This window comes from Canis lupus, chromosome 1, assembly GCF_011100685.1.
Source record: "Canis lupus familiaris isolate Mischka breed German Shepherd chromosome 1, alternate assembly UU_Cfam_GSD_1.0, whole genome shotgun sequence".
NCBI classification, from domain to species: Eukaryota; Metazoa; Chordata; class Mammalia; order Carnivora; family Canidae; genus Canis; species Canis lupus.
Window position 1 is genome coordinate 37,245,526 of NC_049222.1, and position 22,369 is coordinate 37,267,894.

Consider the following 22,369-nt stretch of genomic DNA (forward strand, 5'->3'; position numbering starts at 1 on the left):
ATCACAATTTGTAGCCTTATATAAAAGGCTAAACTAATATAACTAAATATAATTAGTTTCTTTTACTTCACAAATTTTTCAAGAACTACCATACCCTTTAGCATTTCAGGAAAAACCAACCATAAATGTAAATCATGGGAAGAAAAGATATATTGGAATCTAAATGACATCTGAGGTAAGTGAATGAGTCAGTACAATTACCTTTCAGAATGCATTCAAGTTTTTAGAACTGATTGGTGCTTGAACACTGATCAAATGAACAACGTTTTATATGCAGCACAAAAATCTTAAGAATTCATTTCCACTGAATTAGTAACAATTCAAAACAATTTATTTCATATGCCAGAGTTTTTATCACAAAGCTTTTGGAATGTTGTAGGAAATCAATACCATTCTCTATTTTAAATCTCTTCCTAATATAAGTCATAGTTTTTTTAAGTTATCAATTGATACAAAAGACACCCATGTGACATAATTAAATATTCACTGGGTAATTCTACTCTTGGACAGATGTTATACTTAAATCATTTCCATTTCCATGGTTTGACTTCTTATAATCAAATAATGTAGTTAAATCTGAATGCTGACTTGTTTTTTATAGCTACAAATTTGTAAGCTGAGACTTTAAAAGAAGCTGAATGTGTTACTTAATCAAATCTAAACTTACCAAAACTACTAGACATAATGCTGATTAGAACAAGTTTTTTAAAACTCTACATACTTCATCTCGGTTATTTTGATCAACAGGTCAGAAAGCTGAAGTCGTAGCATAAAAAAGCAGTAATGACAATTAACATGGAAAAAAAAAAAGGATTTCACTGAAAAGAGAATTCCAGGAGGACAGCAAAGAGCAGGATCTCCTATCTTCAACTTCAATCTTTTGAGCAATAACACATTATCGCTACTGTTTTTATATTATTAGATCAATGAATAGTGTAACAATTAATTTTACTCTTTGACTGAAAAGGGGTGTGGAAAGCTATCATGTGTCAGTTTCTTTGCCATAGAATGAACCAAGGCTTACATCAATCTATTTATCTGTTTCAGGATCTTGTCTGAGAAAAAAAGAATTCTAGCACTTTATATTAGAAGAACATAAAAATTAAACCTTATGAACTTGCTTTTCCTGGGAAAGGATAATTTGACTTGATGAGTTGGTTAGTCTTAAAGAGTTCAACAGAAATGTAGTTTTATTACTTTCAAACACACTATATTATCACTACTAGAACTAGCTATGTATTGAAGAACCATTTCCTATCACAATACTTGCATGCAAATAGATTAATAAAATGATTTGGGGGATGCTTAAAATCCCTGGTGTTAGTGAAAAGAAAAAAACTTAAGTTGTCATTTTGCTTCAGAAATGCTTTTCTTTATAGTAAACAATACTCAGACCAGCATGTCAAAGAGAAAAAAAAATCATAAAACAGTAGATTCATATCAATGACTTTTTACTACATAGAGCACATTCATGAAGCATCCTGTTAACCATTTCTTTGTAACTATTGAATTAATGAAAAGTCACTCCCCAAATAACACATTTGAATGTCAAGCATTCTGAACACAAAAATGTCAGTTTTGAATTTTTCTAAGGAGGGCAGCCCTTGGTGGCTCAGCGGTTTAGCGCCGCCTTCGGCCCAGGGTGTGATCCTGGGGACCCGGGATCAGGTCCCACGTCGGGCTCCCTGCACGAAGCCTGCTTCTCCCTCTGCCTGTGCCTCTGCCTCTCTCTCTCTCTCTGTCTCTTGTGAATAAATAAAATCTTTAAAAAAAATGTTCTAAGGTAAAAAAGGAAAAAAACACCTCAAGATGTATCTCTGTTAATATACCTCAAGATCTATTAAAATCCTCTTGGCCAATTTATGGAGATTATACATGCAAATAAATACTTGTAAAAACTCAGCAGAAGACCTAGTTTTTGCAAAGGATTTTCAGAACAACACCCATACTTCGTTTATTTCTACTTTTTTCCCTCTTGGTATTACCCAATATAACTTTCCAAAACAGATATTAGGAATCAAGTATGGTAGGCAACAGTATTTTCCAAAGTAATTTCCTTGTATCTAAGTGTCCCTTCTCTTTCTGCATATGTAAAGTAGAAAAGTAAACCATGTCAGGACACATTTCTCTGAAGTATCCCCAGAAAGTCATCACTACTCAACTCTGAGTACCTCAGTTTTTTCATCATTAAAATAGAAACTTGGAAAGATTTATCTTTTGAACTTACTTTGATCTTTTAAATCAAAGAAAAGAAAATAATTACATAAAAGGTGACATTAGAAGGAAACCATCCTTCCTCTTCTCTTATTTAGAAAGAAGTTTACTAAAGTTGGCCTTCATTTACACACCTCAAAACTTTTTTTGGAAATCAGATTTAGATCAAATCCTAACAAAACCCATCACTGAATTACATTAAATACAGTCGATGAGTCATTGATGAGTTGATATTCTCTAAAGGGATGACAAATATTCTCTTACTTTCTAGGCCTCATGAGTGTGTTAAATAAAACTACTTAGAGCAATATTTAGACAACCAGCCAAAACACCTATTAGTGAAATTCCTTCCATCAAGACTTTGTCCAGTCTACTGAGAGAATGCGGGCCAATTGCTTTCTTCTATTACAATTCTGAACATTCACCCCTGGAGGTCCCAATCCATCACCTTCTGATATGATGCATCATGCAGGAAACACATTTTTTAATGTTTGCATAACTATCCCTTAGAAAATTTTTTAAATTAATAAATTCTAGGTCTTTTTAGATTGGGATGCAACATGTAAAGAAATCTATTTTACTTCTAAATGCCAAAAACTACATTCAGATTGCCAGAGGTTAACCATATGCTATTAATATAGTAACATTAGCTACCATATGTTCAAGGGATAAGGAAGTTTTGTTGAAAACCATATTATCTTCAAAGTTACAAAGATCCCAATATCCATGGTCAGGGGATAATTAATAGCAAGTACATTGATGGGATATGTAGCATAGGGTTAAAGAGTAAAACAGATTCTATACTAGTAATAAACCAGAAACTCAATCGTTAGTATCTCCTAATGATAGGGTTGAAAGGATTCTCATATTTTTGTAGGATTTAACCCAGTATTTGTCTACTTCTACTCTTATCCTAGAAATCTAGTATGTTCACATGACTGCAACCACTGAACAAGAATGAGAACAAATGATGGCTAAAGGTTAATGCTAATAAACTGTAAGTTGCACTGCAATTTACTTTGAAGAGAAGAAACACAAGTGAAATACTAGTAATAACAGTAAATCTTAAATATTAGTAAATACTAGTTTTTAAAAAAATGTCCAACCACCATAGTACCCAATGTACTTTGACATATAGCTATAAGATGGAAACAACAAACATCATTTAACTTAACCAAATGGTAATAAATAACTTGCCATTACTCTTAATTTTCTATTATACATGTATATATACACAAACATACCCACTCCAATACCACATCATTCAGGAGAACAGCTGGCAAGTCCCAGGCTCCTCTCTAAGTTCTCATACTTAACTGTGAAATCAGAATCCCCTGAAGGCCTTTATTAAAGCAGACTTACTAGTTTCCACACCAGAGCTTCTGGTTAGGTCTACAGAGAGACCCAAGAATCTGCATTTCTAACAAATTCCCAGGTGATGCTGATGCTACTGGTCCAGGGACATTTTGGGAACCTCTACTGTAAATAATCTGTGAATCTCAATAGACAGAGAGAAAGAGAAGGGCAGAGAAAGGGAGTAAGTAGATAAAAGGTGATACTGTAGTTACTAAATTAATGAAAAGAGGGAGAGAAGGAGTGAGCAAGATGCATTCTAAAGAGAGAAAGAGAAAGACATGCAGTTCTGGCAAAGGAGGCAGCAGATAAAAGTGAATACAGATATTTTCTTCCATCTTGATACTTGCCCTTTATCTTGCTGATTAGAAAAAACTAAGAAATGAGCAAAGAATGACAATGACATTTAAATGACATACAAACCTTTTCACACTTAAAAGGCTAGATAGATTGTTCCCATGACAAGTTTTAGAAAAACAGTATCGCCAGAAACTCTTCAGCCTTTCAATACTCTTAGATGGGACTACTTTCAGGAGGACACTGAAAGGGCACAGAAAGTTAATTGAGTTTTTCATATTAAAAAAAAAATTCTCACCAGTAAAACATGGGTGAGCAATGATAACAAACAACTCCTACAATATGCAGAAAATCTACTTAGAAACACTGCATTTGGAATCTTTCAAACAAGTATTAAAATTTTATTTAAACAAAAGTTTTTCCTTTTAAGTTACTGAGCCACATAAAGGAAAAATATTAATTTTATTAGAATTTGAACAAATGTTGCACAAAGAAAACATTTTAACAAAATCATATGGTGGCATAACAAACAAAAAAGAAAACAGCCAAAGATGTGTAAAAGAAATATAAGGTGGAAAACTGTTAAATATCTCATGATCCAGTGTAGAAACAAGGAATCTAAACTTAAAAACCAAACAAGCACAACCATAAAACAAAACATTAATGTTTGTGCTATCCTAACCAGACACATTCTTCAGCAAAACTTGGAAAGGCAGTTCTATCTTAGAGTTTTTTTATCTTATTTCTGACTTTTTCAGAAATAGACAATTTATATAATTCAATCTCACAGTTGAAAGTTTAAGTACTGAGAAATATTCTAACTGAAATGATAGGTGAGACAAAGTAATTGATTAGTCTTTAATGCTATATTTTCAACTGTAATAAGGGCTTGATCCAACCAAAAGGAGTCTTAAGCAGTTCAGAGTCCTTCTCTAATGCCCAAGGAACACATCTGCCCAGTTTAACTGCCATAGTGTTGTTACCCTAGTAACAATAGAGCACTCTCAGGGACTAATGTAGCAAGAGAAAACACAATATAAGTTTGATATTGTATAACAAGATAACTTGTCATCCATTTTAGACTACCAAATACTGAAAGCTAATTGAAACAAATTATTTAAGTATTCCCCAATCTTTGAAATGTATTTCTAAATATTGATATATTCATTTTTTTAACTGACCACATTAGGTTAATAATAGTGTAAATCAATTTGAAAACTATAATACAATACTTCAAAAATAGGACTCCGAATATTTTTCTGTTATACCTTAATCTTCACACAAAGATGCAATTCTTACATTTTGGTAGAGAAGTAAATGGGAAATAAACCTGGAAATGGTTTAAGGAAACTGTCAACAGAGACATATTTTTCCATTTCATGATTGTCACTTTACAAAGACCCCAAATTTCACATTGTTAAATGTCTTAAAATAGTATCAGTTGTGACTTTTATAAACATAAAAAGGCAAAAATTCTAAATGCTTAGGAAATAAAGTTAAGCCCTTTGCATTCTGATTATTTGAAATTTATTCATACAATATGTCCAATCTGAACTTTAAATGAGGTATATTTTCTTCTTTCCAATATCAAAAACCTAGCAAATATATCATACCATGAACAGTTTCAAATTTAAATAAGTTCATGCTTTTTGTTGGCTTTCATTTTATAAAACACATTGCTAAAAGTCTTTGGATGTGGTGTCTTAGAAAAAAAGGAAGTTGCATGTGGTCACTCTGTATAAGAGCTGCAAATACATAAGATGAAAACACTTTTGTGGGTATTTTTAAAACATGATAAATGCATTACCAAACATTAGTCATGATTTTAAATATTACATAAATATATATTAAAGATCATCAATGTATCAACAATTGTATAAGGGGAGCACTAAAATAAAAATCCTTTGATTTATGGCAGTCCTTAAACAATTGAATGTCTTTATCTGAAAAACTTATGCTGCAAAAATTTGAATCAAAGTTTTGCTTTCTGAATGCATGGGTTATAACCCACAAAAAACATGAGGGACAAATTGGTCAGGATCTTGTTAGTTTAAGAAACAAAAAATTTAAAAACCAAAATATGCACACCATTAAAAATACTAATTCTGAAAATTATGCAGCTAAAAATTAAATCACCCTGTCCAGCAAGTTCCAAAAATTTCACACATTTCAAACATTAAGGCAACTTTTTCCCAACTAAACAGTACTTTATAAAAATATATGTCACTTCAAAACATTATATACATAGTGGCAATAAATTTAGCTAGTTGTAATCTTTAATACATTAATAAAGTGTCACATATTACAAAGAAATTATACTAGGTGCTTGCATGTGTGTGCAAGTAGAATTACAGTTTTTAAAGTACAGGTTTTAAAACTGAGCGGAGTGAACGGCCCTCTTTAGTGAGTTCTCGTGTCACACACATACATGGCAATGGGATGGCTTCTTCCCGTTTCTCTACAATATTGTAACTGCATTTCTTCAAGTGGTCAGCCATGCTTAGGATGTCAGCAAATTTCCATTCATTTACAGAACAAAATGCAGTGCTGAATCGCCACACCTAAAAGAAAATTCTACTTCAGATTTAAACAAGTCAATTTACAAAAATCAAAATACACTTCTTACTCCACCTGCAAACATTTCTACTGTTAGAGAAATATCCTATAAAGTTCCAAGTAGTTAGCTACAAAACTGAAAAGGAGTAAATCCATTTGGAGACAAATCTGTTTATCAAATAACTATAGAATAAATCACTCCTATGATATTTTAACTTCGATAAATGCAATAACCAAAAAAAATAAATGAAAAGCAAAAATCGACATTAAATACTACATCCAACTTGGCTTATAAAGTAATTTTTTAAGAAATTTTGAGAGAGAAAGGAGGGAAGAAAGGAGAGAGGACCCAAGTGGAGAGAGGGACAGAGAGAATCTCAAGCTGACTCCCCATTGAGCATGCTGAGCCAGACAAAGGGCTCAATCTCATGACGTGAGCCATGCACCAAGCCACCCAGGTGCCCCTAAGCAATTTTTTAAAAAATCATAACCTTGTAAATTCAGAGGTACTTCCTAAAATAATATATTACACACTCTTCTTTCATCCTATCCAATTGGACATATAGAATTACTCAGAGTCTGGAGATATTGATGATACACGTATTATTTTTTTTCTGAAGTTTTTCTTCCATTCCTATTATACTACATGAAGTATACTAAAAAAATACACTAATATGGGGTGCCTTGTGGCTCAGTTAAGTGTCTACCTTTGGCTGAGGTCATGATCCCAGGATCCTGGGATCAACCCCACAATGGGCTCCCTTCTCAGGATGAAGTCTATTTCTCCCTCTCCTTCTGCCCCTTCCCCTGCTCATGCACTCGTGCATGTTCCAATAAATAAATAAAACCTTTAAAAAATACACTAATATTTTGCCAAAGTGCCTTATCATTCCACTATTTATAAGCACTAAAGGTACTTAGTAATATTCATGAGTACAGGTATTTCAATTTGTTCAACACGTTTCTGAAAATTTATATAAAACGCTTTTGTAAAATGAATCTTACTTTATTCCAAATCATTGTAAAATGCCATTTCTAGACAAAAATTCAGCTACCATCCCTATTCATGTGTCTGTTGGTAAAAATATGAGCTACTTCCCCTTTAGCCAGCTCAGCAACTCTAAGTGTTGAAACAATGTCATCTTATTAGTCCAGCAATGACAGTTGTGGCCTCTTCTCATCTTTACAATTCTAAATATAAAGCTACCCAAACACAGGTAATAAGCACAAATGGAGGACAGACCCAGGTACAAGCATGAATGGGACAGATGAGGCCTAGGCATCCTAGCTAAGCTCATCACCAGGCAAATGTTAGCGCACACTTAATGCCCAGTAAACAGCAGATACTCTAAGAAAGCAGTCACGGATTTGAAGAAAGCCTTCAGCACTCATTAGACTGTCTCATGAAAGGAAGGTAATGCCTTCCAAGGTGGCCAGATACCTTCAACTTCTTTGGGAACACTTATTTTTCAGCTGGCAACAGAAATCACCACTGTTCAGCATAAAAGGTACTTACTCCCAGTATTCCTTAGGGTTATTATATTGATTATGCCTACTGTAGGGTTCTTTCCCAGGAGTCCATGAAGGCCTAGAGAGTAGCTACCAATAGACATTACAGATATCACTAGCCTCCCTTACAATTCCCCATACCTAAGAAACTATAGGAAGAATTAGGAGTTTTGTTAAGCCTCAGCAGAACAAATTCATGAAAGATTCAATCACGGCAGACAGCCTCCCCACTTCCACAAGAATCTGGTGAAACACTAAGAAAAAAATGGATGATTCCCATCTCCTGATGGTTTCTTAATAATGGGCCAATTTTTCATCCAGAAGTATTCCTCAAGTACTTACTTAGTGCCCACTACATGGCAGTGAGGTTCTAGGCAGCAGATATTTGGTTCCCAGAGAGTCTCACTTCTCAAGGACCTTACAGTCCAATGAAACCAACAATTCATCAGTGAATTATGAAACAGCATACAGAGTGCTCTAGTAGGGGTATGCAGAGTAGAAGAATATATTGGAGTACAGAGCAGTATACCTCCCTGAAAGCTTCAGGGTAGGGTTCCAGAAGGCTTTCCTAAAGAAGTAAGATCTGTAAAATGAGCAGATGATGAACACCACAAACTCCAGAGACAGGTTTCCTAGATGTGAATCCATCAATTGGTTGGACAAGTTACTTCAGCTCTCTAAACTTCAATTTCTTCATCCATAAAATAGAGACAGAGTAAATAGGTTAACAGAAGTCTAGGATATTGCAAGTGTTCAGATGTAGGAAGCACATCTGAAGGCCCTAAGAAAGAAAACATCAGGAAACTGTAAGTAAATCAACATAGCTGGAATATGAAATAACAAGAAGAAACTGAAGAAGTAAGTAAGAACAAGATTATTAAGTCTTAAATGGTTCATTAAGGAGTCTTTCTCTGTCCCAGAGCAATGAACAAACATAAAAACTATAAAAACTTAAAAACTATTAAAAACTATAGTGTAAGAACTGTATTTATGAAAATATTTATCACTCTAGTCCTTATATAGAGAGTATGTTGGGAAGTGACCCAGTTAGGAATAGAAACCCAGTCAGGAGACAGAACATGAGAGACTCCTAACTCTGGGAAACGAACAAGGGGTAGTAGAAAGGGAGGTGGGCAGGGGGTGGGGGTGACTGGGTGACAAGCACTGAGGGGGGCACTTGATGGGATGAGCACTGGGTGTTATTCTGTATGTTGGCAAATTGAACACCAATAAAAAATAAATTAAAAAAAAAGAAACCCAGTCAGGCTATTGTGGAGAGAGAGTTGAAGAGGACAGAACTAGGCAGTGGGAACAGTAAAGCAAACCTGAGGGGTATGAAGAAGGAAGCCTCAGGAGGGTTTTATGATTACCTAGATATGGAAATAAAGGGGGAAAAAAGAAGTCAACCCTTACTCCCAAATTCCTAGTTTAGGCAATCTGATAAATAATAATGCCACTCGCTGAGATTAAGAGGGACAGAGGGGCACCTGGGTAGCTCAGTGGTTTGAACATCTGACTCTTGGTTTCAGTTCAGTTCATGGTCTCAGTGTGGTGAGACTGAGCCCCACAGTGGGTTCTGTGCTCAGTAGGGAGTCTACTTGACATTCTCTCTCTCCTTCTGTTCCTCCCCAATGTGCACAAAACTCTCTAAAATAAAATAAATCTTTTTTTTTTTTTTTTAAAAAGAGGAATAAAGATGCGGAGTAGGTTGGACATGCTGCTTTTGATGAACCTGTGAGATAATCAAGTGAAGATGCTTGTATATAACACTGTGGAGTTCAGGAGAAAGTGGCCAGGATATGGATGTATGAGTAATCTGTATAAATGATGATAATTTAAACTCCAAGAGTAGGTAAGATTTTCTTGCAGGAATAGAATCCCTAGAAAATATTTCATCTCATAGGTCAATATTAGTGGGCAAGGACAAAAAGAGATCATGTTCAAAGTACCCCATCTCAAATGGTAGAAAGATACCAAGTTATCTGTATGTGTATACACACATATACACAGCAAGTATAAAACTTTCTGCCATCAAAATTCCCATTTGGGGAAAAACATAATAAAATAAATAGTATATTCAAATTGTTGGTCAAAGCCTCAGAAGAACACAGATGATGATGTAGAATTCTGAAAAACTGGAGCAATGAGTAAAAGTCTGAGAAAAACTAAGGGTGGTAAAAACAAAGCCAGAAATTTGAACTCTGCAACCAAAGTGAAATTTGGCAAACTTTTCCTACTTTATAAAATGCAAAATGTTTATATTCTAAAATGAAAAACTCCTGCAATAAAATATATTTATAATGACTTCTAGTTTCGATTAGTGCCTCAAACAGAAAGTAGACAAAAGTAGGGGTGCCTTTCTGGCTCAGTCAGTAAAGCATATTGACTCTTGATCTCAGTGTTGTGAATTTGAGCCCCATGTTGGGTGTAGAGATTACTTTAAAATATAATAATAAATAAAAATAAAACAAAATAAAATAAAGGTGGGCTAAAATGGATTTTCACAAGAGAAAAATGGTGGAACCAGGACTTGCTGCCAGATCTGCTACACCTACAGGTAATGCCTCCAATATGCAACACTCTCTTGTACTCTACTAAACCCAGAGTCCCTACCAATATCAAATCTAACTACCCTACTCTTACCTCACTTCGACCTAACACTTTTCCACATCCATCATGTTTTCTAGCCCCCAAATACTCCATTGGTCACTTACTAGTAGTAGCAGCTATAACTCTTCTCATTTCCCTCTTTTTAAGTTCAACCTGAAATACTAAGTTCTAAGAAAGAAGTTGCTAGGAATGGAAAGAAACTGCCAATTATAAGCAGCAGAAAACCTCTTCTTGCTTCTTCCATTGTCCTACAGTGAAAATGTTTCAGATGGAACTCAAATTAGAAGGCAGTTAACACAGACTCAAAAGGAGTTGTTACAGAAGAACGGAGTATAGAACTGCTCAACTGAAGTAACAGAAGTGGCCTTCTTCATATTAAATTAGAACCTAGTACTAGGATGGCTGTAGTAAACATGTGATTATGACAAAAATTCTAGTTTTTCATTAATTATCATTATTTTTAAAAAGTCTGTTGAATTAAAGTATAAGTTTTAAAGGACGGTCAATTTTTCAACAAGATTTTAACTTTATTAATTCTGCAACATTAAGTATCTACTGTATGTCAAATAAGGGGATGATATAGTTAAGATTCAACTAACCTTTTCTTTTATTTGCCATGACGAATTTCCTTCTGGATACTTCCTTTTCCCCCACTGCAGTATGACCATTCCACGAGACTGAAGCAGGCTGCCACATACATCCCTCATTAACCTGGATACACAGGAGAGCTGGCATAAACTGAAGCCATCAAGAAAGCCTGCAATATGTTGTAGGACCTCAAAAGGAAGACTACTTAGATGGTCACTATGTAATCCCAATACACAGTTTCTAGCAGGCTCTACTAATACTGTAGATACACATGGTTGAACTCCAAATGACCTCAAATGGCGGTCATGTATAATCTTTGCTCCTTGTGTTGATGGACAAAATCTACGCTGAGAATAGGTACAACCATAGTATGCTAAAGGACACCTCTGTTCCATCCAGCCATTGAGTCCAGCATGAATGTCACCATGCACATTCTTAAAATGGGAAGAAAATTCTTTTCTCCTAAATAACTGTCCACAAACAAATGTAAACATTGAACGCTGCTTGGGTTGGTACCTAGCAACACACTCCAATACTAAATCCAGCCCAAGTGTCTGAAAAGGACTTGGATTTGAAAGCTGTGGGTTGGCATGATCACAAGCTGAAGCTGAAGCTATTTCTCCAACCATTGTATTTGTAGCTAATATTGCAGATGGAAGTGAAAAAGTCTGAGTCCCAAAGTCAATGTGATAAACATCAACCATGCGACTATCAGATATACCCCTCCCACCTGGAGAATCTCCTAGACAAAAGAGCAATGCTGCTGTAATTAGATCTATTCCTTGGAGGCCCATTGGATCTTCTGCAACCTCCAAATCTGATGTATCTACTGCTTTATCCTCTTTTGGTTTAGACCAACAGGAGTTAGAAAGAAATTTGAATGGAGGATGACCTAAAGATAAGACATCAACATTCCTCAAGTCTCCTAAATCTACTTTTCTCCAACACAAAGCTCCTTCATCCCCATCATCTGGCATGAGGATATGCTGAACTGTGCCATTAGGCAGAGCACTAGATGGTAGTGCTTCCCTAAGTTGTGCTGCTACTGAAAGTGAACTGGAAGGTGGTGAGGTGCCATCTGATGCTATACATTCTCCATTCGTTAAGGTACTTTGTTTTGAATCACCATATAATTTCTGATTTTGGTCCATGGCCTGTGTACATAGATTTTCCAAAGAAAAGCCATTACAAAGAGCAGAAGTGCCATAAGAACTGGTATTCGAGTCACACAATAAATCACTGGAACCATTTTGTTCACACTGGACATCCAGACTTGTGTTGTTATGGTCAATTCCACCTACTGCTCCTATCTCATCGTCATAAAGGTGGTCCTGGTCGTTCAAGTGTCTATTCTGCAAGCTTCCCCTGGCATTTTGCTCTTCATTCATTTCACTTGGGGAAGTGCAAAGACTTGTACTTAACATGCCAATGTCTCTTGTGGCAGTATTCAGGATATCTAAAGCAGCTGCCAAACTTCTGGTTGTTTCTACAGTAGCTTGATAAAGTGCACCGTAAGATTCTTCATCAACAGACACCAAACCATTAGCATGTGGTATTTCTGGGACACTTGATTTAACTGAGATTTGTTCTCTAGGTTCTGATACTTTATCAGTCGCTTTTGACATCATGGTGGCTACTTTGAGAGACTCTAAAAGCATCCTTTGGTCTTGAAGGGCCAAGGCCATATCTAATTGTGCCACTTCATCAACATCTCTGCTTAGATTTTCATATGATTTCCGATCTGCATAACTAACTGGCCATCGGTTCCACTCCATAGTACAGCACACCACACTTGCAGGACACATCTCTAGATGTTCAGCAACTTTATTTCGAGCCATTGTAAATGGACATCCGAAGTCACTATTTAAGCAAGGCACTCGTTCATATGGACATAAAAGTCGATGCTCATCAGCTTTACAAGAATGGAAAACTGCTCCACACACCAATGGACAACCAATCAAGTCGCAGGAAATCCCAGGTTCTGGTCTGGTCATACACCGTCTACTGACACAATTCACACAGTGTGAATGCTGCAGCTCCTCCTCCATAATGGCCAGTCCAACTCTAGTTGTTGAGATGGAAAAAAGAAATTAGGCAAAAAGTGGTTAATTTTTAAAAACTGCTGAATAACATAAATCAAGTCATAAAGGTATAGTGACTTATCTTACGATGAAATATATAAAATAAGCATACTAAACAAGTTTATTTTACATATAATCAATTTATCTTGAAACAACTTGAGTACTTCATATCAAGTAACAATGCAAAAGTTCATTTCTATATACCATATAACAACATGCCTAAGAGGCCAAATGTTTCAAAATATAATGCTTATTACAATTCTAGTATACTGTGTAGTATATAAATTGATGCCCAAAACAAATTTATGCATATTTGACTTTTATTTTTTATTTATTTATTTTTTTATATTTGACTTTTAGATTTCTTTTTTTTTTTAAAGGGGGAAGCTATTCTTTTTTTTTTTTAAGCTTTTTATTTATTAATGAAAGGCACACAGAGAGAGAGGCAGAGACACAGGCAGAGGGAGAAGCAGGCTCCATGCAGGAAGCCTGACGTGGGACTTGATCCCGGGTCTCCAGGATCACGCCCTGGGCCGAAGGCGGCACTAAACCGCTGAGCCACCCAGGCTGCCCTGACTTTTAGATTTCAAAGAATGCTTTAGCTTTCACTTTTTCAGTTTCAAATAAACTGATTCTGAAGCACTCCATAGTACACTGACCTCATCATATTCCTAAGAGAGAATGATCTGAATTTCATGAATATATTTAACTAAAACTACTAGAAGTTTTCTTTTTATTCCCCTAAATACAGGAATTCATTTAAGATTTCATCTATTCATCACTCCTACATATGCCTTAATACATTCTACACCAAATCACCACAGTAAGCCTTAATTGAAACAAACAGGGAATTTACAAAATACAAGTTCCAGCTCCAGTTCCTGGCTATGCGCAAATCACTTACTTCTGAGGGCCACAGTTTCCATTCATTCATTCAACACCTATTTATTGTTTAACTACTATGCACTGTGTTTGGTTTGGCAATATAATGATTAGTCAGACATGGTACCTCCTCTCAAGGAGCTAGAGCAGGAGGTCAGAGATACAACAGTAAAAGTCATGTCATGTTATTATGTGATCAATCTGACAAAAGTAAAATCAGATTAACATAGAGAAGATAATTATCACTAAGTGTAGGGGCTTGAGAAGAATTCATAGTAATCTTCAAAGATGGGAAATCTTAAGCATGGAAGGAGAGCATTGGCAAGGAAGGGAAGTATTGAATGCTGAAGCAACAGCATATGTAAATGGAGAAAAACAAGTAGCAAAACATGATCAGGAAACCACAAATTTCCTAGCATTGCTGGATCACAAGGTGTAATGCTAGGTAGCTGTGAGAGATAGGGCAGGATGATAGAAATAAAGCAAATCATGAAGACTGTGCTATATGTTGCTCTAAGGAGTTCAGACTTTAGGTAACAGGAAATCACTGTGCAGTATATCAGCACAATATACTGATTTAAATATAAGTACTAATCCTATTCAATGTGTTTTGGTCTATAATATTCAACTTCTTTATTGGCTTGTTCCTACGAGCAGTAAAAATTTTAAAAACTATTTCATTTTTTAAAACCTAAATAATAAAACAGTATCTCCCTCTACTATTGTTTTTCCTTTTCAAGCTTCCAGAATAAAACCAAAAACCAATTAAAACAACAACAAAAACCCTTCATACCTCCCATAAGCTCTACAGTCCTCTAATCTGGCTTTCTTTTGACTGCCAGTCATTAAAACTTCTCTGAGATCCTCTGAGCTAAATCCAAAGGGCATTTTTTTTTTTTTTTACAGACTTCATTATGACTATTCCCTCCTTTTTGAACAATTTGTCTTTCCTTGGGATGTTTTATTTCCCTGGTTTTCTCCCTACCTTTTTGGTTATTTCTTAATCTCTTCTTCTAAAATGTTCCTCCTCAGAAATCATGTCATTTCTTGTTCATTCTATACATCCTCCCTGGGTGCTCTCAATTTCTCAAAAGCTTCAATTACCACCCATATGCTGAAAACTTCTCTATTACCCTTGCCCAGATCCCTCTCCCAAACTTCAGATCTCTATAGCCAAATGAGACAGGCAACTCATCTCAATTTTCCCCAAATTAAATTACACTGTAATAGACAACAATTTGCTGGGTAAATAAGTCAATTCTTAGCCTGTTTTCATCACTTCAATGCATACAAGATTCCTAATTCTCTGACATATTTTTCCACAAGTGCTCTCTGGGTTCCAGTTGGCTAATGTAAAATAATTACTCCTGAAATTGCTATTTATTTTTGTCCAGTCCAGGGATGATTTCCTCGAACAAAAACAAAATAACAAAAGTCTACCTCATATTGTTAGAGCTCTACTGATTAAGTAGAGAAGTTCTGAGTTGATATTATGGCACTTACTGATAATAGGGGTGGGGGGGGAAAGGCATGCATTTAAAAACAAAATTATATTTTTAAATTGTGTTTAAAAATTACAAATTATGAATCTGAATACTTCTGAATGTTTATAGGTTAAGACAGAACCCATAAGTTAAACACAGACATGCTAAAGAGTCACAGTAGAAGATATGACAGCCTAATGACGACAAACATTTGTAAATTAAACAGATGTTAAAAAAGAAACATTAGTAAGAATTAAGGCGAATTTTACCAAGTGATTAGATTATGAAAGCAGCTGTAGTGTTATTTTGCAACAACTAGATGGAGTTCATCTCACATGCTGAGGGTTATAAGCCTGTTACTAAGAGAGAACCTAAAAATACAAGCAGTTCCGCAGAAGTGACCACTGCTCTCGCAACTTGTAGGAACACTTTATGTTATGGCACATCATATGACCACACTAGGCCGAACACATCTCTGAAATATCACTTAATTCAAAGTGTTTAAAATAGCAACTGCTATAGACAACTAAGTTCAATGTAAAACAGCAACAAGTTTGAAAGGAAGACATAGAGGGCTCTCAAGCTTCAAAGTAAATAGTTAATTCCACACTACTCCCTTCAGAATAAGAAAACTGTTTTAAGGGCAGCCCGAGTGGCTCAGCAGTTTAGCGCCGCCTTCAGCCCAGGGCCTGATCCTGGAGACCCGTGATGAGTGCCAGTTGGGCTCCCTGCATGGAGCCTGCTTCTCTCTCTGTGTCTCTCATGAATAAATAAGTGAAATATTTTTTAAAAAAAGAAAGAAAACTGTTTTTAAAAAATAAAAATATCCACAGCAATGAGTGCACAATATCTCTTTACTGAAGCAGACTTAGAAGGAAAAAAGAACACTAATTTGTACCAGTTTTCTCCTGTCTCCAAATTTCTCACTTAATGTTCTTTAATCCTCATAACAACCAAGAGCAAACTGAGGTTCAGAGAGGCTGAAGGGACTTGTCCAGGGTCATCCCCTAGTAAGTGGCAGAACTAGGATTTCAATCTGGATCTGGATCAATGCACATGGACAACAACAGATACGTTTACTCATAAAAGTTTAAGAAAACAGGCAGCACTTCAGTAACTGGTGATCCAATTTTAAGATGTTATTTGAGGAATGGAGATTACACAATTTTGCTTGTAGTTTATTCCAACACTTAATCACCCCTGTGGTCAAGAAAGTCTTTTTGGCTCTCTGTGATTACAATAGCACATAGCTTTGCTTTGAATATCAGTTTTAAAGACTATTTTTAAAATAACTTGCATTTGAAATAGTAAAATTTGCAGAAAAATATAAATTTAGCCATTTTCAAGACAGCTAGCTATACAAAGAATCAAGTGTAATTCATTTTACAAGTAAATATATTAAGAAATAAGTTAAGAAAATGGACTAGATAATAACCAAAGAGTATTCTGGGAATAAAACCCTCTGCTTCAGAAATTAAAACTTTCAGATCCATCCTTTTTCTTTTTTTTTTTCTTTTTTTTTGATCCATCCTTTTTCTAATCAAGATCATTATCAGATTAAATATGCCTCCATAAAGTATCTTGCAATTGCTCATGAATTCTGTGAAACGAGTTTAAAACATCCGTCCCTGATATATCAGTTGAACACACAGCAGGCCCATCAGAAAACATGTTGCTAAAACTGAGGCTTCAAGTTCAACAAAACCTTAATTTAAAACTCCTCAATATTAAGTTTTCTTAAACTCTCTTGAAAACGAATCTTAACATCTCTATAGTTTACACTTAAATTTGAGCAACTGGAAGAAGTCTCATTAGATTAGAAAATATTTGTAAAAAAAGTAAAAAAAAAAGAAAATATTTGTAAATGATTAAATGTCTTACAATAGTTTCAATTTTTTCAAACAGAAATTCTTGGCCAATTCATACTCTGTGACTGACAAGCAATCCATAAAAATAGCTTAAGACATGGCATTGTCCCATACAGTGAAAGGAGGCCTTGTTATTTAAAGCTATTTCTATACATAAAAATAATTGCCTTCAGAAAACCATTTCTTTATTTTTCCAGATTCGTTAAAATAATTAAGGAGATAAATAAAGCATTGCAAGTTAGTGTGATTTTAAAATATGCTAAGTCAAGTCACTCAAAGTACTCAACACAGCTTGCTGCTATGTGTACCTCTGTCAGCAAGACACATGCAAAGATGGGCGGCGCCCTCCCACCCCATAACTCCTGCCTCAAATCTTTAATCTCAGCCCATATGTTACTTTCCAAATACCAAAGACAAAGGTATGGATCTCATACGATGCTGTGTGCTCATTACACATTGTATATTTCCTTGGTTATACTAGTCACAACTAGTCATTATCCTTTAATATCTACCTCCACAGGAAAACTATAAGCTCCATGAAGGTGGCAGAACCATCTCGTTCTCATCCATTCCTATGTTTCCTATATTCCAGACTGTGCCTAATTGGAGCTTCACTTATTTTAGAAAAATGAATAAACGAAAGATTTATACTATAATAAACAGGCAAATGGATTCCAAAACGAGATTCTTGATTTCATGGAAAACTACATATACTTCATCAAAAAATACAATTTTACAAACCTAGTATTACACAAATTAAGTCAAAATTACCTTATTGTACCAGCTATAAAAAGTCTATAGTGCTCAAACATTTACTGAGTTCCTAAGTCATACATTCCAAGCATTATATATAGAGTAAGATAAACCGTCTATTAAAAAAAGCAAGTCAAAGGGACAAGGAAATCAAAGAAAGTTCATTTCAACCTTCCATTATCTTAAAATCTTAAAAAATAGTCATAAAAGGCACAGAAGTAAACATTTACTCGTATATTTTTCCACTATTTTAACTCCCTAATCAACTGTGTGCTCTGGTTACTGGTTACTTGGATATAGAGGCATCAGTTTCAACAAGAAAAGCAGAGGTTGAGGTGTCCACACATACGCACGTGCCTAAGTAGGTACAGGGCTAAGAAAAGCAGCTCAAAAAAGGAAGTGGCATCAGCCAACTGTTTAATATTGCAGTTAATATGGTACTAGATGAAACAATTCTATTCTATGTTGCTTCAATGTGAGGCTGAAATACAACTAGACAGACCTGTTCAATTAGTTAACACAAGTCTGTGACTGAAATTTTACATTTAGCAATCAGTTATAAGCTCCTCTGAGTAAGTCTCATCCTTCTTGTATAGTACTAGAGTAATACAATTAGTTGTACAATTAATATTAAATACAAACACCTGCTGGGTGATTTGCTGACCAAATGCAGTTTTAAAGACCACAGCAAATCTATAACCTCAGCTGGACATCTTATTTCACTGGTTTAAAAGGGGTGTGTGTGTGTGTGGCTGGGGGGGGAGGGGGGTGCGGTGACTAGGCAAGATTAAAAAATCCACTACCTTAAACTCCAAACTCAAAGCACTTGCACTCCTGATGAGTCCAAAATGGCTAAGTGGGTTACACTGTATTCATTCCTTTTATCAAATTTTAGCTCTTTTTATTTATAGAATGACGACCTAATTATATGGAAAATTGTCAAATGTTTCCCTTCCAGTTATGATATAATCAAAACATATACCTTCTGTGTCTAAATATGGTCATGAGTAGCTAATTCCAAAGTGATAGTTCTAACTACTTGCAATGTTCTCCACTAAATAAGCAAATGAAATTATTACAGACTTACATCAGAACTTAAAATAATATTAATATTTAATGCTTTGGACTAGAACCTGTTTGCGTCGATCCTCAGATAAAAATAATACACCTAAATGGTGGTACTCAGCTTATTAAAATGGGCAGCATGGCACAGGGGAAGGGGTTTCCAAGGGATCTCAGCTTTGTGACCTTGAGGCAATTACTCTACTGTGAAAACAATTTAGAACTCTACAGAGATTGGTTATGTGTATATCCAACAGGATACAGTCTAATACTCAGAAAAGGGATGTACTCACTTTACACAACAGCCATGTTTATGTAGGCAAAGCTTTCTGTAAAACTATTTTTTATATCAGGTCATTTCTACTTGTAAACCTTATAAAAAGCAATTGTATGAGAAAATAACCTATGTTAGTTAACATTTTCCAATGAAAAGATGTACCTTTTTTTGTAAAGGATTTTCAGAGACTGGATTTTAATTGAGGTATGCTTATCTGTATTTAACTATCTAGCTACCTACAATGTAAAAACCATGAGCTCAATGCCAATCTCACATATTTCATCAACCTGAATTTGAAATTAAATATTTTACATAGTCTATGATTGAAGACTGTCAAAGAAGCCAAATACCTCCTTGAATGAAACAAACAATCCTAGGAACTCAGTTAAAAGAGTATCCAAAAAAAAAGGAAAAAAAAAAAAAAAGATGTATCCAAAATCATACAAAGTAGCATAGGACTTATCCCATTAAAAGCCACATTTCAGTAATACAGTGTATCAAATAGTAAACACACATTAACCACACCCACGTGGTGACCTCAAAGTACCTGCCTAACTGTAAGTGTTATTTCAAAGTGTTATTGTCCTTTAATAGGTATTTTATTATGACACTTTGTATTTTTTTAAAAGTGTCCAACGCTAGAGATGGAGAAATACTGGACTGAAATAAAATACCCAGCACACCCAGAGTGCATAAAAGTTTGCCTGTATCAAAAAACTTCAGTTCTCTGAGAACATTTACAAAACTCCACCGAGTATTTCCAGAATCACACACACACACACACACACACACACACACAGAAACCTTATGTCACTGCATTAAAGTACTAGATAAAAACGAATCGGCAACTTACACGTTACCAAAACACCATGTTATCCCCGATTAAGCTTCTGGAGTAAGAAACTGTGACTAAGCATAAAGAACAGTGATTCAGCGGAAACTGTACACCGAAAAACTGGACCCTTAGAAAAATTCTTAATATAAATAAATAAAGTATTTTCTTAAAAAAAAAAAAAAAAAAAAGGGGGGAAGTGAGAGCACCTAGGTGGCCCGGTCGGTTAAGCGTCTGCCTTTGGCCCAGCTCACGGTCCCGGGATCCCCGGCGGACCCCACGGGGCTCCCTGCGGCGCCGGGACCTGCTCGTCCCCCTCCTCTGCCTGCCGCTCCGGGGTTGTGCTCTGTCAAGTAAAAAAAAAAAAAAAAAAAAAAAAAAAAAAAAAAAAAATCTTAAAAAAAAAAAAAAAGAAAAGAAAAGAGAAATCCTAAACATACATTTTATGCTATTCTTTTCCCTTTGCTGCGTTGAAAACCGGAGTGCTTTCCAAAACGGTAATAAATACGGGCAAACGCACAACCTGCTCCTGTAACTTCTTAGGTCTCTAAAGGATACACCACGCGGTACACGCACACGCACGAATAGTCCAAAGAGTCTGGGAAGTTTGTTATTTATTCAAAGTTTTAAGCTTTAGCCTACGCTGGTATCAGAATGCCCATAAATAGCGTCATCTTGGATCCGAGTCAACAAAGCAGTTGTGGGATAAAAGGTCAATTCCTTCCCAACCATCCTTTATCTGGGGCTTACGACACGGCTCAGAAAGAAAAGCAAGAGGCGGTCGGAGTGCGGGAAGCGCGGCCGAAAACCGACTCCGGCGGCCGGACCGGACCCAGCGCGCGCCCCGCCGCCCCCTCCGAGCACCCGCCGCAAAGAGCAGCCCCCGGCCCTGGCGATCAGGCAGTTTCCCTTTAGCAGGGGCTGAGGCTAGGACGGCGGCCGCTCCCGCTCGCCACCAGGAACGGCAAAGTCACCAACTTCTCTCATCCCGGGGGACCGCGATGGCGCGTCCCCGCCTTACTTGGACCGTCTGTCCCGTCACCCAAGCTCCCGAAGGCAGAGGGACCCGACGCCGGGTTCTCGAGGTCCCGAGGGCTGCCCGAGGGCTGCCCGAGGGCTGCCGGGCCCCGCCCCCCCCGCCCACAGACAGGCCCGGGGACTCGGGGGTCGGTCCCCGGCCTCGGGTCGCCATTTGCCGTCCCTCCTCGGCGGGCCTCTGCTCGCTCGGCGCAGGCCCGGCCCTCGGGACCGACCCACGGCCGCGGGCCTCGCACGGCCCGGCCGCCGCCTCCGGCCTCCCCCGCCGGCCTGCCCCGCCGGCCTCCCGACACTCACCGCCCCGCGCGGCCGAACCGCGGCCCAGGCCCTGCCTGCCGAGGCCGCCGTGCTCGGCTGCTCCGCGCGGTCCCGGCCGCTCCGCGCCCCGCAGCCCCGCGCGGTCCGCCTCCTCCGCCGGGCCTCTCAGCCCCGCCGGGCCGCCGCCTTTTCTCCTCCCGGCCGGCGCCTCCGCCACCTCCCCCGGCGGCCGCCCCCCTCAGGCGGCCCCGCCCCGCTCGGCCCCGCCCCGCCCCGCCCCGCTCGGCCCCGCCCCCCAGACGGGCTCGGCCCGGCCACCGCGGCGGCCCCGGCGGCGGCTGCAACCCCGCGGAGACGCGCACGCTGAGCCCCGCGGAGACGCGCACGCTGAGCCCCGCGGGGACGCGCACGCTGAGCCCCGCGGAGACGCGCGCGCCGAGCCCCGCGGGGACGCGCACGCCGAGCCCCCGCGGGGACGCGCACGCCGAGCCCCGCGGGGACGCGCACTCCGCCCTCGGATACTCGCCCGGAAGCTGCAGGGTGGGGTCCCGAGACTCTGGGGCTTGGCGCGTCTGGGGGGTGGGGGGTGTTTCCGCGCCCACACTGCTACCAAGCCCTCTTGGACTTTGGGATCTTGTATTCCTAGAAGGAATCGTAGACTCGGAGTTCGGGAATTGAGGAACCAGGCCCATGTGGACTGGCGTGTT

The 22,369-nt window shown here is 37.7% G+C and overlaps 1 protein-coding gene across 3 annotated transcripts; it reads right to left on the bottom strand.

Annotated features, from left to right (window-relative positions):
- Positions 1 to 305: 305 nt before the first annotated feature.
- FBXO30 (F-box protein 30) lies at positions 306 to 21,786 on the bottom strand. 3 transcript variants are annotated; one of them, XM_038526265.1, is made up of 3 exons: positions 21,702 to 21,786; positions 11,139 to 13,191; positions 306 to 6,425 (listed from the first exon to the last, which is right to left on the bottom strand). In XM_038526265.1, exons 2-3 carry the CDS (start codon positions 13,173 to 13,175, stop codon positions 6,222 to 6,224), a joined length of 2,241 nt encoding a protein of 746 aa, XP_038382193.1. In that variant the 5' UTR covers positions 13,176 to 13,191; positions 21,702 to 21,786; the 3' UTR covers positions 306 to 6,221. The 3 variants fall into 3 exon arrangements, with proteins under 3 accessions (XP_038382193.1, XP_038382194.1, XP_038382195.1); XM_038526266.1 differs by lacking the exon at positions 21,702 to 21,786 and adding an exon at positions 20,576 to 20,712; XM_038526267.1 differs by lacking the exon at positions 21,702 to 21,786 and adding an exon at positions 20,388 to 20,527.
- Positions 21,787 to 22,369: the final 583 nt, after the last annotated feature.

Coding starts and splice junctions, on each gene's coding strand:
- FBXO30 (XM_038526265.1), bottom strand. CDS start 13,175: ATGGAGGAGGAGCTGCAGCATTCACACTGTGTGAATTGTGTCAGTAGA. Junction 6,426..11,138: donor CATGGCAAATAAAAGAAAAG/GTTAGTTGAATC, acceptor ATTTTCTTTTAG/GTGTGGCGATTCAGCACTGC.